The following is a 12,310-nucleotide window of genomic DNA, read 5'->3' on the forward strand; positions in this document are numbered from 1 at the left end:
TTCATATGGTGTCGATTCTTTTTTGGTCTATCAGAAACATAAGCAATATGGAACTGGCAAGAGAAGCAAAATTTTGAAAGCTCGCCAAAAATGACTTTAAGTGGGAGATTGATAGAAAGTTAAAGCCACCTTTGGTGGCTTTTGTTTTCTTATGAACCAAACTTTCTATTGTTCGTTCAATTTTCACATGTTATTGTACAATATACGGAGGATATGCGAAATTTCACAAGGTTCAAGATGGAAACACAGATCAAACGCGAAAAGAATTTGCCTATAAATAGCAACCATTTTTCATTGATTCAAGTATCCCAAAATATAAACTTAGAGAGAAAACTCAAGTGTCTCTTAAGTGTTGTTTTGAGTGAGGTGTATTCTCCTAATATAAGAGAGAACAATGTAGTTCTCTCCTTGAATTTAGAGAGGTTGTAATTTCTTCCACTTGATGAAAATCTTCTTTGATTTTGCCCATGATTTTTTCCAATTGGATTTTCTGTGTCAATCTTGGGTGTCGCTTTAATTGGCGTATTTGTTGATATCTTAACTAATGGAATCAAGATACAGTTAATTACACCATTAGCGTTTATGAAAGTAGTTAAAAGACATAGCCTTAAATTCAAAGATTATTTACATATCACCATTGCGTAGCATAATCCCACTAGATTTCACTTACGCGGCCAATTGGTGTGGTTAATAGTGTTTTGAAATTTCTTTGAAATTTTCTGTTTCCCTCAACTCTATTTTAGTTGTATGATATTCTATTATGTAACAGATATTCAGATTAAACAAAAAAGCCTTTTGTAGCGTGTAGTATATAAGAAGGGAAAAAAATATAATGTTGTAGGAAAGTTGCTAAGTTATGTTATAGAGACAATAATAATGGGACACATTGCTATTTTCAATGACACAACTTATTTCTATAATATAACCTAAAAGAACTTTCCTACAATATAACATGGTAAAAATGTTTATAATTTAAATGATACAACTTATATCATTTCACTTTCACAAAAAGTTGGGACCCACAACTTTATTTTTTTTTGTTCACTCTTTCTCCCCTTTATTTATCTCTTTCTCCCACTTAAAATGACACAACTTAGAGACACTTTTCTCATATAACATTCATAAAACCCGTATAAGAATCCAATACATTTTTGGTTAAGGATTAGAGCGGAAATCTCGCTTTTATTCACGAGCTAATCATAGTAGACACAAAACACTTCCTCGTCAGAATTTTAATTTCTAAAAAAAGGAAAAAAGAAATTGCTTTTCAAACCTAGAGTAATTTTCGTACCAGAAACAATAACAAACAAACGTGGCAAAAACATAGATTTGGAAAAATACATTTCTTTTTATTATTTCAAAATCTATTCTCATTTTCACAACTTAATCAACATCAACGTCAACAACAAAAAAAAAAAACTATTTATTGTTTATTCCTAAGCAGGGCCTTAGATAATTATAATAATTAAGAAGCTTAATTTTTGGAACTTCAAATAAAAACAAGAGATAAAAATATTAATTTTCAACTTAAAAAACATGCATTGTTTATCATATCATCATCATTATTATTATTATTATTATTATTATTATTATTATTATTATTACATGCATGCATGCGATCTTGCTTTTTCTCTTAATGCGCAACAAGCTGCATGAGCGTCTTCTCCATTTTCTGAATTCTGAAAAATAACATACAACAAACAACAACATTTCTTTCACCATTCTCCGTTTTCTGACCGAGTCACGACTCAGTTCGTCTTCATCATCAATTTCTCCGAAACAAACACCGCTCGCTGAGTTCACATTCCGATTCAGATAATCCTCCGTTTTCCTCTTCGCTTTCTACAGAATTCCATAAGATTCGATTCCCCTTCCGTTTTCTCCATCGAATCTGGAAATCTGAAATCCGAGATTTCGAAGATCATTTTTCCGCGAGGCCCTGGAAATATCGGAAATCCGAGAAGCTTTTGAGATCTTGGAGTTTGAGTTGTTCCAGGGGTGCACGCGACGGCGGTTTCCTCAAACGGAATCCGAGGAAATTTAGGGTTTCTTGAAGCTCTTCCGAATTCAACGTCAATGGCGTCGTCGAGAGAGCTGAGGCGAACGCGGTGGTGAAAAGTGGACTTTCGATTTTGATGGGCAACAACTGTGTGGGACCAAACCTCGGTGGGACTGGCTTCCTGCAATCGGTTACGGCGGCGGTGTGGAAAACACGACCGCCGGAGGGAAGGCTTCCGCCCCCGAGCCCAGCTGACAACAAGAACAAATCTCCGGCGCCAGCTAATGCGGCTCCCGATTCCTCCAAAGGAGGGTCGAGTGCCGGCAATGGTTCCAACGATGTTTCCAGAGGCAATGATCCTCCCATGCCGGTTCAGAGTACGCCGCCTGAAACGGTGAAAATAGCCGCAGCGGAGTCTAAACCGGCACCGGTTCAGCCCGAGAAGCCGGTTCAGCCAGAGAAGCCGGTTCAGCCAGTGGTGAAAAATGAACCGGCATCTGGTACTGCTGCTGGTGTTGATGCAGGGAAAGCTAAGAAACCTACTCATGTTAAAAGGGTGTCTAGTGTTGGACTTCAAGTGGAATCTGTGTTGGGTAGGAAAACATTGAATATAAAGGATTTTTATAGTTTGGGGAGGAAGCTTGGGCAAGGGCAATTTGGGACAACTTTCCTTTGTGTGGAGAAGGGAACTAATAAGGAGTTTGCTTGCAAATCCATTGCAAAGAGGAAACTTACCACACAGGAGGATGTTGAGGATGTTAGGAGGGAGATTCAGATCATGCACCACTTGGCTGGTCACCCAAATGTGATACAAATACTTGGTGCTTACGAGGATGCTGTTGCTGTTCATGTTGTTATGGAGCTCTGTGCTGGTGGGGAGCTCTTTGACAGGATCATACAGAGGGGGCATTATACTGAAAGAAAAGCTGCTGAACTTGCAAGGTTGATTGTCAGTGTTGTTGAGGCTTGCCATTCTTTAGGTGTCATGCATAGGGACTTGAAGCCCGAGAATTTTCTCTTCATCAACCATGAAGAAGAATCACCCCTTAAGACAATAGATTTTGGACTCTCGGTGTTCTTTAGACCAGGTATATCAGTTGTTTGTGGACCCTTGGGGTTGAGAATCATAATTTAATGGTATTTAAATTGATCGTGATCATGAAGTGATAGCAGAGACATTATGATTATGATCTATTTATTGTTGGAATGTGTGTTCCTACCCACATAATTGCAATTGCAACAATAGAAAACATACGGCTTTGATCTGAGAGAGTTAGCTTGTGATTGGGAGAAGGAGACATTGTTCTAGTTTTTAGAAATTAGCAAAATTATCACAGTTGCATCTACCTTTCGTTCATTTCTTTTTTGTTTACTTTGATAATCTCTTGTTCCTGACTTCAGTCTGCTATTGAAGTTGGATGTGGATTATTTGCTGTTCGTAGAGCTAATTATATTAATTTGGAATTGTGATTACGTTGTCTCAGCCTCTTTCTTGTCTATTATGAATAAAGAGTGAAGACTGAAGACACGGCAGGGCTCTTCCTTAGGCATTTGTTATACTTGAATATGGAAATATGAAATAATATGTTGTGTATTAAACTGATACAAAAAGATACAATATACAGAGACACTAATGGGCTTAAGTGAGAAGCTCAAACCTAATCCAAATCCTAAATAAGGAAAAAAATATTTACAAATAAGAATGCAATCTATACAAATCAATACATATTATATTTCATATTCTAACACTCCCCCTCAAGCTGGTGCGTATATATTGTGAGCACCTAGCTTGTTACAAATGTATTCAACCCGAAGACCTCTAAGAGCTTTAGTGAAGACATCCGCGAGTTAATCATTGGAGTTGACAAAAGCAGTTTTGATTTCTCCTGACTGAATCTTTTCTCAAATGAAGTGACAATCAATCTTTATATGCTTGGTTCTCTCATGAAATACAGGATTAGATGATATATGTAGTGCAGCTTGATTGTCAAAAATGAGTGTCATGGTTTGTTTCTGTTCACAAAGATGAAGCTCCTGAATCAACTGTTTTAACCAGATTAGCTCACAGGTAGCAATTGCCATTACACAATACTCAGCTTCTTCACTAGATCGAGAAACAACAGGTTGTTTCTTGCTCTTCCAAGAAATTAAGTTTCCTCTAAAGAAGACACAATAGCCTGAAGTAGAGCGTCTATCTGAGGGTGTTCCTGCCCAATCAGCATCTGAATAACCACAAATTTCTATATTTCCCTGATCTGAATACAACAAACTTTTCCCTGGTGCTCCTTTGATGTACCGAAGGATCCTCACAGCAGCATTCCAATGAGAATCACAAGGAGTGTCAAGGAACTGACTAGCCGTACTAACATCAAAAGAAATGTCTAGCCTAGTCACCGTAAGATAATTGAGCTTCCCAATCAACCTCCGTTAACTACCAGGATCAGATAACGGCTCCCCCTGTCGGGGCAATAATTTGATATTAGGATCCATGGGTGTATCAATTGGTTTACATCCCAACATACTAGTCTCTTCTAGGATATCTAAGGCACACTTCCTTGGATAGAAAAGTGCTTCACCTATGGTCTTAGGAATAAAAACAGAAGAAAGACTATAAACAAAGGTGAAATGAGGAGTAGAAAGACGGTTATAGCTCAAAAAAGTATAAAGAGGATAAGGGTTATGAGTAGTATGTATACCTTTTCTTTGGGCAACGGGAAGAGCCTCTGGTGAAGGAGCCGGAGGGGAAGAATCAACAAGAGAGAGTCAAGTCTACAGGAGGCACAATTTTATGACGCTGATAGGTGAGAAAAGGACGGTCCTCAAGTATGGATGCAATAGATCGCTCATTTGGGATAGAGTTACCTGCAGCTGGTAAAGACAAGTCAAAAAAAGGAACAGGAAGAACATGATCAACGTGACAACTGAGATGGGATAGAATGAAAGGGTTGTTGATCAAGAAAAGTGACATCAGCAGAAACAAGATAACGCTTAAGATCAGGAGAATAACAACGATAACCCTTTTGAACATAAGAATAACCAAGAAAAAATACTTAAAGGCTTTGTATGTTAACTTGTCCTTACCAAGAGTGAGATCATGAACAAAATAAGTACAACCAAAGACATGTGGGGATAGATGATAGAGAGGAGCATCTGGAAGCAACAAGTTATAGGGAATGCCATTATTAAGCACAGATGAAGGCATGCAGTTGATGAGAAAATAAGAGGTAAGGACTGCATCGGCGCAGAAGTGAATTAGAAGAGTCCGTACAGTTTCAATGAGATGTCTGCTTTTACGTTCGTCCACTCCATTTTGTTGTGTAGTGTGAGGACAAATAGTCTGGTGTAAAGTACCCTGTGTGGCTAAGAAATTAGAAAAATCAATAGAAACATATTCCTTAGCATTATTACTACGTAAAATACGGATAGAAGTACCAAATTGAGTATGAATCTCTGCAAAAAAAAATTTATAAATAGAGAATAACTCAGAACGATTCTTCATTAAATAAATCCAGGTACAACGTGAATAATCATCAATAAAAGTAACAAAATACCTAAACCCTAAAACAGACAAACTATGACTTAGACTCCAAATATTTGAATAAATAATTGAAAAAGGAGCATCAGCTCGTTTATTGACTCGACTGGCAAAGGAGGAGCATATATGCTTCCCTTGCTGACATGACTGACAATCTAAAGACTAAAGACCGGATAAAAGAGGAACCATCTTCTGCAGTTTTGAAAGACTGGATGACTGAGGCGACTGTGGATGAATTGTGGAGACTCTGTGAGAGAATTACTGAAGGACGAGGCACTACCAGGTAGAACAGGCCCTGTGACTCATGGCCCACTCCAATCGTCTTCCCTGTATCTGAATCCTGCACAGAAACAGAATGGTTTGAGAAAGTAACAATGCAAGTAAGAGAATTGATCAATTTACTAACAGAAATTAAGTTATAAGGGATGTCAGGAATGTAATAAACAGACGACAAAGTCAAAAAAGAGGTTGGACAACCTTGTCCCATCCCATGAATAGGGGCTTTAGTGCCATCAGCAAGAGTGAAAGAAGGTAAATGATCAGAATAAGTAAGAGATGTAAAGAGTTCCTTATTACCACAGAGGTGATCAGTAGCACCTGAGTCAAATATCCAAGGGGACCAAGTGATGTAGAGTGAGAAACACAAGCAACAAGATTACCAGTATCTGGAGCAGAAGGCTGAGACTGAGGAAAAGCCTTCTTGAGAAGAGTCTGGAGTGCTGCATAGTCTTCAGAAGAGAGAGACTATACCAGATGAAGCAATATCTGACTGAGCTATATTAGCAACATGAGAGGGTCGCAGGTGAGGATACTTTGTGTAACAACGCTCCTCATAATGACCAAGTTGTTGACAATAATGACAATAAGGTCGTTGACCACGTCCGCCCTGGCCCCTACCACGACCACGACCACCTCCAATGATCCCGCGAAAGTCAGTACATGAAACAAGAGCAGTGGAATCAACAACAAAAGATGATGTAGGAGCAGATTTCTTATTGAGGTTCAGAAGGCGCTGATAAATCAGTGATAAATCAGGATCCCACTAGTCAAGATAGTATCACGGACATTATTATATTCTTCGGGAAGACCAAAAAGTGTGGCAACCATAAAGAGACGCTCCACCTGTTTCCTATATACATAAGCATCAATAGGTAGAGCAACATATCTAAATATGCCTGTATCAAAGATCGACTTTTGCCAACATACGTCTCCATCTGCAAATCCATAAGTTGAGACATGATAGAATAGAGTTGTTGAACATCATTAGTGTAAAGGTGTTTTGCTTCCTCCCACACTTCATTATGTTTGAAAAGAATAGAAAATATCCAAAACGATTGGATCAATAGACTGCCAAAAAATACTTAGAAGCTGGTTGTCAATCCTTTCCCAATCAGATTTTTCTTCCTTTGGAATATCAATAGATTTAACTGTGAGATGTTGCCCATGCCTCTATCCAAAAAACCAGACTCGAACAGAGGTAGCCCAATTCTTGTAATTAACAGAACCTTTCAGTTTGGAGGAGGTAATGGGCCCAACATTGGTGGAGATGATACTTGAGGAACTTTTGGCAGGAGGAGGAGGGGAATTAACCTCCGAGTGAACAGGAGAAGCTTTTGCCATTAAAATAAATCACAAAGGTATTGAACCGAGTAAATAGAAACTAACCTGATAGCCAATCAAGAAGAGACACACACCGAAAGTGAGACCCACGAAGAACCAGTAGCAGATCTGGAAAGGGTAGGAGAAGGCAATCTTTTCTGGCCCATGGCTGGAAAAGTGCACCGAAACAGTGCACACGCGTCGGTAAGAGGTGGCGCGTGAGCACCACACTCAGATGAAAGAAGTCGCGCGTGTGGCATCGACGATGGTGGGTCTTCCACAGAACAGGTTGCCGGAGAAAGGAGGTTCTGATCGCAGGTGTCCCGGTTGAAATTGTCACTGGAAAAGTTCTTCGGTGATCGTGAATAATGACAAACGACAATTTTTCCGGCGAACGGAGGTGCTGACAAGTACAGAAAACGATCTGAAGGGGCACACGACTTAGATGACTTGCCGAAAGGACACAAGGCAAAGAAAAAGAGAACTCCTAAGCAGTGGGCTTAGGTTTTAAAGCGAAAACGAGATTTTAAGCGAAAGCGAGGGTCCCCAGAACAAAAGACCTCTGGTACCAACTTGAATATGGAAATATGAAATAATATGTTGTGTATTAAACTGATACAAAGAGATATACAATATATAGAGACCCTAATAGGGTTAAGTGAGAAGCCCAGACCTAACCCAAATCCTAAATAAGGAAAAGAATATTTACAAATAAGAATGCAATCTATACAAATCTATACATATTATATTTCCTATTCTAACTGTTATCAAACATTTTCCTCTTGATGTTTAAATATTTGATAATCAAGCAAGAGTTTTGATGTTTCAAAAAAAATGTTACAAGATTACTTGCACATTTTTTCTTCAGTATCTCGATCACCCACATAAATCAAGATAATCCAAGAGGGAAAACAGAACCAGAGCACAAGGATAAACAGCGAAAGGTTCTTTATTGATTGAAAGAAAGGTTACAAGGGGCCAATCCTCCTACCAGGGAGATATCCCCGTATCTGAGCCTCACTTCATAAAGTCTCTACAGAAAAGAATCAAGATACTGATTACATTGTATTTCCCCCTATTTATAAGCAGTCCCAATTCACAGAAAAGTCAACCCACTAACTATTTGGAACTAACTCCCTGAAGCATTCACAGGAGATTCTACTTTTCTTTCCAAAACTAAAATTTTGAACGAAGTGATTCTTCATGGGAATTACTTCTTAGTTGATTAGTAATTTTTAGTTAGCTAATTGCAGGCATTATTATGGCTACTTTATCTTAATAAAAGTGAAGAGGATTTTTCTGTCTATTCCTCCCTTAAATTGTCGAGAAGGAAAGCCCATTTCATATTTTGTTTAGATACGGTAAGATGACTGCTCAGCAGATGCATAGATATGCATTTTATCACCTCAACAGGTTGTTTACTAATAAGTTAAAGAATCATACACGTAAGCACCAAAAAGAAATAAAACAATAATAATAATAAAAGAAAGAAAAGAAAAGAACCATACATGTAAAGAAGAATCTGTATATTATAACAGTAGTGGTTTATAGGGCTTATGTTTATGGAATTGTACAGTGAAGAGAGAAAGTGGTTGACTGGCTCACCATTTGAGCTAAATATTGAATACGCCTGCAAATGTATTGCGGGGTTGTAGGATGAGTGCATTTTAGTTGTTTAAGTCATATATGATATACACAACATCCTGTTATCCCATATCAAAGATACATTCTCTTGACTTGCTAGGGTGACCTATTTTGTTTAACTGTGGATTTAGTTTTTTCTAGATCAGATTGAGAAAAATATTCATAATTTCAGGTGAAACATTTACTGATGTGGTTGGGAGCCCATACTATGTGGCCCCTGAAGTTTTGCGGAAGCACTATGGTCCAGAATGTGATGTTTGGAGTGCTGGGGTGATCATTTATATTTTACTGAGTGGAGTTCCCCCATTTTGGGACGGTGAGAATGCTATGCCACTTGATTTTGTCGTTTCAACTCCTTCACAATATTAGTTGTGATTGTAATGTGTATTGCTTATGTGTTTGGATCAGAAACGGAACAAGGAATATTTGAACAAGTTTTGAAAGGAGAGCTTGACTTTGTTTCTGAACCATGGCCTAGCATATCTGAAAGTGCAAAGGATCTTGTTAGAAGAATGCTTATAAGGGACCCTAAGAAGCGGATGACGGCACATGAAGTTCTTTGTGAGTATGCATGTCTCCTTGATGCTACATGTTTTGATCTGAAATGCGTCTTCGAAATTTTTTTACACTTTTTTGTCACTAGAGATAGGTTTCAAGTAACGTAATAGATAGTCCAGTTATGCAGGATTTTCTTTTTCTTAACAATGTTATATTCATGATGACAACTTATCTGGTTAGTTACTACCTACTACTATAAACTAAAAACTGCACTTATTATGCATATTACAGACTGAGAGCCCTTTCGTTTAAATTTAAAAAAAAATAAGGGTTCCATTTTTCTACAGCTATGTCAGAAAGATTTATATTCCACGTACACATATTCACCAGGATTCTGGAACAAATTTGTCTGTGGACAAATGCCAAAAAAATATTAATGACCTGTTTATTTTCACTTGAACTTACAGCTAAAAAAATGTAAAATGTACTGGTGGACATTGTCATTTGATATTTCAGATGAAATGGTCCCCCAATTCACATTTGGTGATTTTCTTTTTGGAAACAGCGTTTGATTATATTACGCCCCCATTTCATTTTTCACTTAACAGACATGAAAATTTGCAATAGCCATATGAATGGATATAATATTGAAACTGTAAACATCGATAATTATGGCTGAATCACTACATTTCTTCCCTTTTGCTGCTTCGTTATTATTATTTATTACCATTTTGCCCAAAGAGTCAGTGGGCTGATATTCATTAATCAATAATCATGACTGATATTCATTAATCAATGATCATCATTTGAGCCACTGATTTCTCTCTTCCTTATAGGGCTCTCAACTGTTCAAGAATATTACTAGATAACATTTAAAATGAGTTCTCCTTCCCCTTTAAATCAGTTTGCTTAGTTAGACAAAAGGTTTCAAGGAGCATTTAATTTGATGTTGAAGAGATTGAAACAGGGTTCTCGAAAGTGGGATAAAGAAAAGCATCATGATCGATTGATCCATCTCTGTTATTTTTTGTTTGTTTTTGGGGCTGCATAATCATGACATTTATCTGATTATTTTCAATAATAACCGTAATTTATGTTCTGTTTCAAATTTGAAACATATTAATCTTCTTTATTTTTAAATATACAAATACATTAAGCTCGATGATACGCAGGCCACCCCTGGGTTCAGATTAGAGGTGTTGCTCCTGATAAACCGCTTGATTCTGCTGTCTTATCTCGTTTGAAGCAATTCTCTGCAATGAACAAGCTCAAAAAAATAGCCATTCGAGTGAGTACCTGTTGTTTGAGATTAGAAGTACTGCTTAGTCTTACACATGCAACCTTTTACTAATCTAATGTTTTTGCTGGGATGATGTTCCCTCCCTCTCTCTCTCTCTTTAAAATTACTATTTTTGGAACAAAATAAATCACGAAATTAGTAGCTTAGCTTTATTGTTCTCAAGAACCACCACATTTTATTGCTCAAACTGAAATATAATTTTCCATAAAAGGTTGACAGGAACAATCTCTATGAACTGAGAAAACTTATCTTATTGATTGACGTCTTAGTCATTTGAAGAATAAAGCAGAAACTATGCTGCTATTGTTGATTATATTGAAAATTTTGCAAACAACGAATGAAGTGTGACCCTAGGAGATAAATACTCTGTTTATGAAATGGCATAGACAAGTGCTCTATTGAGCAAGTAGTTTATATCATTTTAGCTCTGCTGCCTCATTAGGATGTAGTTTGTTCCTTAGGCTTTTTTCGTCTAGTGTGTACTTTTATGCCAGGCGGCTTCTTTCATGTCCTGGTGGCTTGGAAATTCTTCTTGTTTATTGTTCTAGGTTTTCATTTGTATTATGTAGTATGACTTCCTGTAATGTTCCTTGGCAGGTAATTGCTGAAAATCTGTCTGAGGAGGAAATTGCAGGACTGAAAGAAATGTTCAAGATGATAGACACAGATAATAGCGGACAGATCACTCTTGAGGAACTGAAAAATGGTTTGGAGAGAGTGGGTTCTGTTCTTAAGGATTCTGAAATTCATTGGTTAATGCAAGCGGTGAGTGCTTACCGGCTGCTATCCAAAATGGCAGTTCTATGAAGGCATATTTCTTGAACTATAGGATTTTTGACTGGTTATGGTTTGATTAATTTCGATACAATTGGACAGACCATAGTAGATATTAGTTATTTATAAGAAACCATTATATTTCAAAAGGAATGACTGGATATAACTCATTCTAGAAAAACAAGAATGCCCTTTCTTTTTCTCCTTTAGATAGATAGGTGAACCGGCCTTGAATATAATGCACTGTTGCATTAAACCAATGATTGATTTTATTCTGCATTTCATCTGATTAATCTATTTGCTTTCTTTTTTAAAATTCAGGCTGATGTTGATAACAGTGGTACCATAGACTACGGTGAATTCATAGCAGCTATGCTTCATCTAAACAAGGTCCAGAAGGAGGATCATCTATATGCAGCCTTCTCCTACTTTGACAAAGATGGGAGTGGATACATCACACGGGATGAGCTCCAACAAGCCTGTGAACAGTTTGGCCTAAATGAGGATCATCTAGATGATATAATACGTGAAGTTGACCAGGATAATGTAATATATTGCTTTCCAGTGGTTTACTATGTTTCCTTTCACTTAACCCTGACAAATATGGATAGCATTTATTTTCTTGTTTTCTTTACTTGACTTGTATTTTGCACTGTTTCAGGATGGACGCATTGATTACAGTGAGTTTGCTGCAATGATGCAAGACACTGATTTTGGCAAAATGGGGCTACAAATAACATGAGTAAAATTGTGGATGCCTTCAAGCATTAGTGAACCCTTGGTCTTGCCAAATGAGGACTTGATAAATAACTTTCAGCTAGCATCTTTTCTTCCAGAGGCCAGTTTATTTAAGTGCATGCATTTAGAAATTGTTTGAGCTTCAGGAAGAGGAAGCATGAATGGCGTGCTAATTGTAGTGTTTATGTATTTACAAATCTTTTTTTTTGTTGTTGAATATAAT

The 12,310-nt window shown here is 37.4% G+C and overlaps 1 protein-coding gene across 4 annotated transcripts; it reads left to right on the forward strand.

Annotated features, from left to right (window-relative positions):
• The first annotated feature begins 2,114 nt into the window (after positions 1 to 2,114).
• On the forward strand, positions 2,115 to 12,091 carry LOC133316777 (calcium-dependent protein kinase 20-like). 4 transcript variants are annotated; one of them, XM_061518574.1, is made up of 9 exons: positions 2,136 to 2,244; positions 2,311 to 2,447; positions 2,535 to 3,087; positions 8,950 to 9,093; positions 9,186 to 9,338; positions 10,448 to 10,563; positions 11,173 to 11,340; positions 11,671 to 11,895; positions 12,011 to 12,091. In XM_061518574.1, exons 1-9 carry the CDS (start codon positions 2,136 to 2,138, stop codon positions 12,089 to 12,091), a joined length of 1,686 nt encoding a protein of 561 aa, XP_061374558.1. The 4 variants fall into 4 exon arrangements, with proteins under 4 accessions (XP_061374566.1, XP_061374558.1, XP_061374545.1 ...); XM_061518561.1 differs by having other exon boundaries at positions 2,136 to 2,474; XM_061518567.1 differs by having other exon boundaries at positions 2,136 to 2,408; positions 2,472 to 3,087.
• Positions 12,092 to 12,310: the final 219 nt, after the last annotated feature.

Source organism: Gastrolobium bilobum, unplaced genomic scaffold (assembly GCF_033153095.1).
Source record: "Gastrolobium bilobum isolate Gb01-03AN ecotype WA unplaced genomic scaffold, APGP_CSIRO_Gbil_v1 utg3892, whole genome shotgun sequence".
Taxonomy (NCBI): Eukaryota; Viridiplantae; Streptophyta; class Magnoliopsida; order Fabales; family Fabaceae; genus Gastrolobium; species Gastrolobium bilobum.

What these genes read in the sequence shown, in the direction of transcription:
- LOC133316777 (XM_061518582.1), top strand. Translation starts at nt 2,136, where the DNA reads ATGGGCAACAACTGTGTGGGACCAAACCTCGGTGGGACTGGCTTCCTG. An exon ending in TCAAAAAAATAGCCATTCGA is followed by an intron (nt 10,564 to 11,172) that starts GTGAGTACCTGT and finishes GTTCCTTGGCAG; the next exon opens with GTAATTGCTGAAAATCTGTC. An exon ending in TTCATTGGTTAATGCAAGCG is followed by an intron (nt 11,341 to 11,670) that starts GTGAGTGCTTAC and finishes TTTAAAATTCAG; the next exon opens with GCTGATGTTGATAACAGTGG.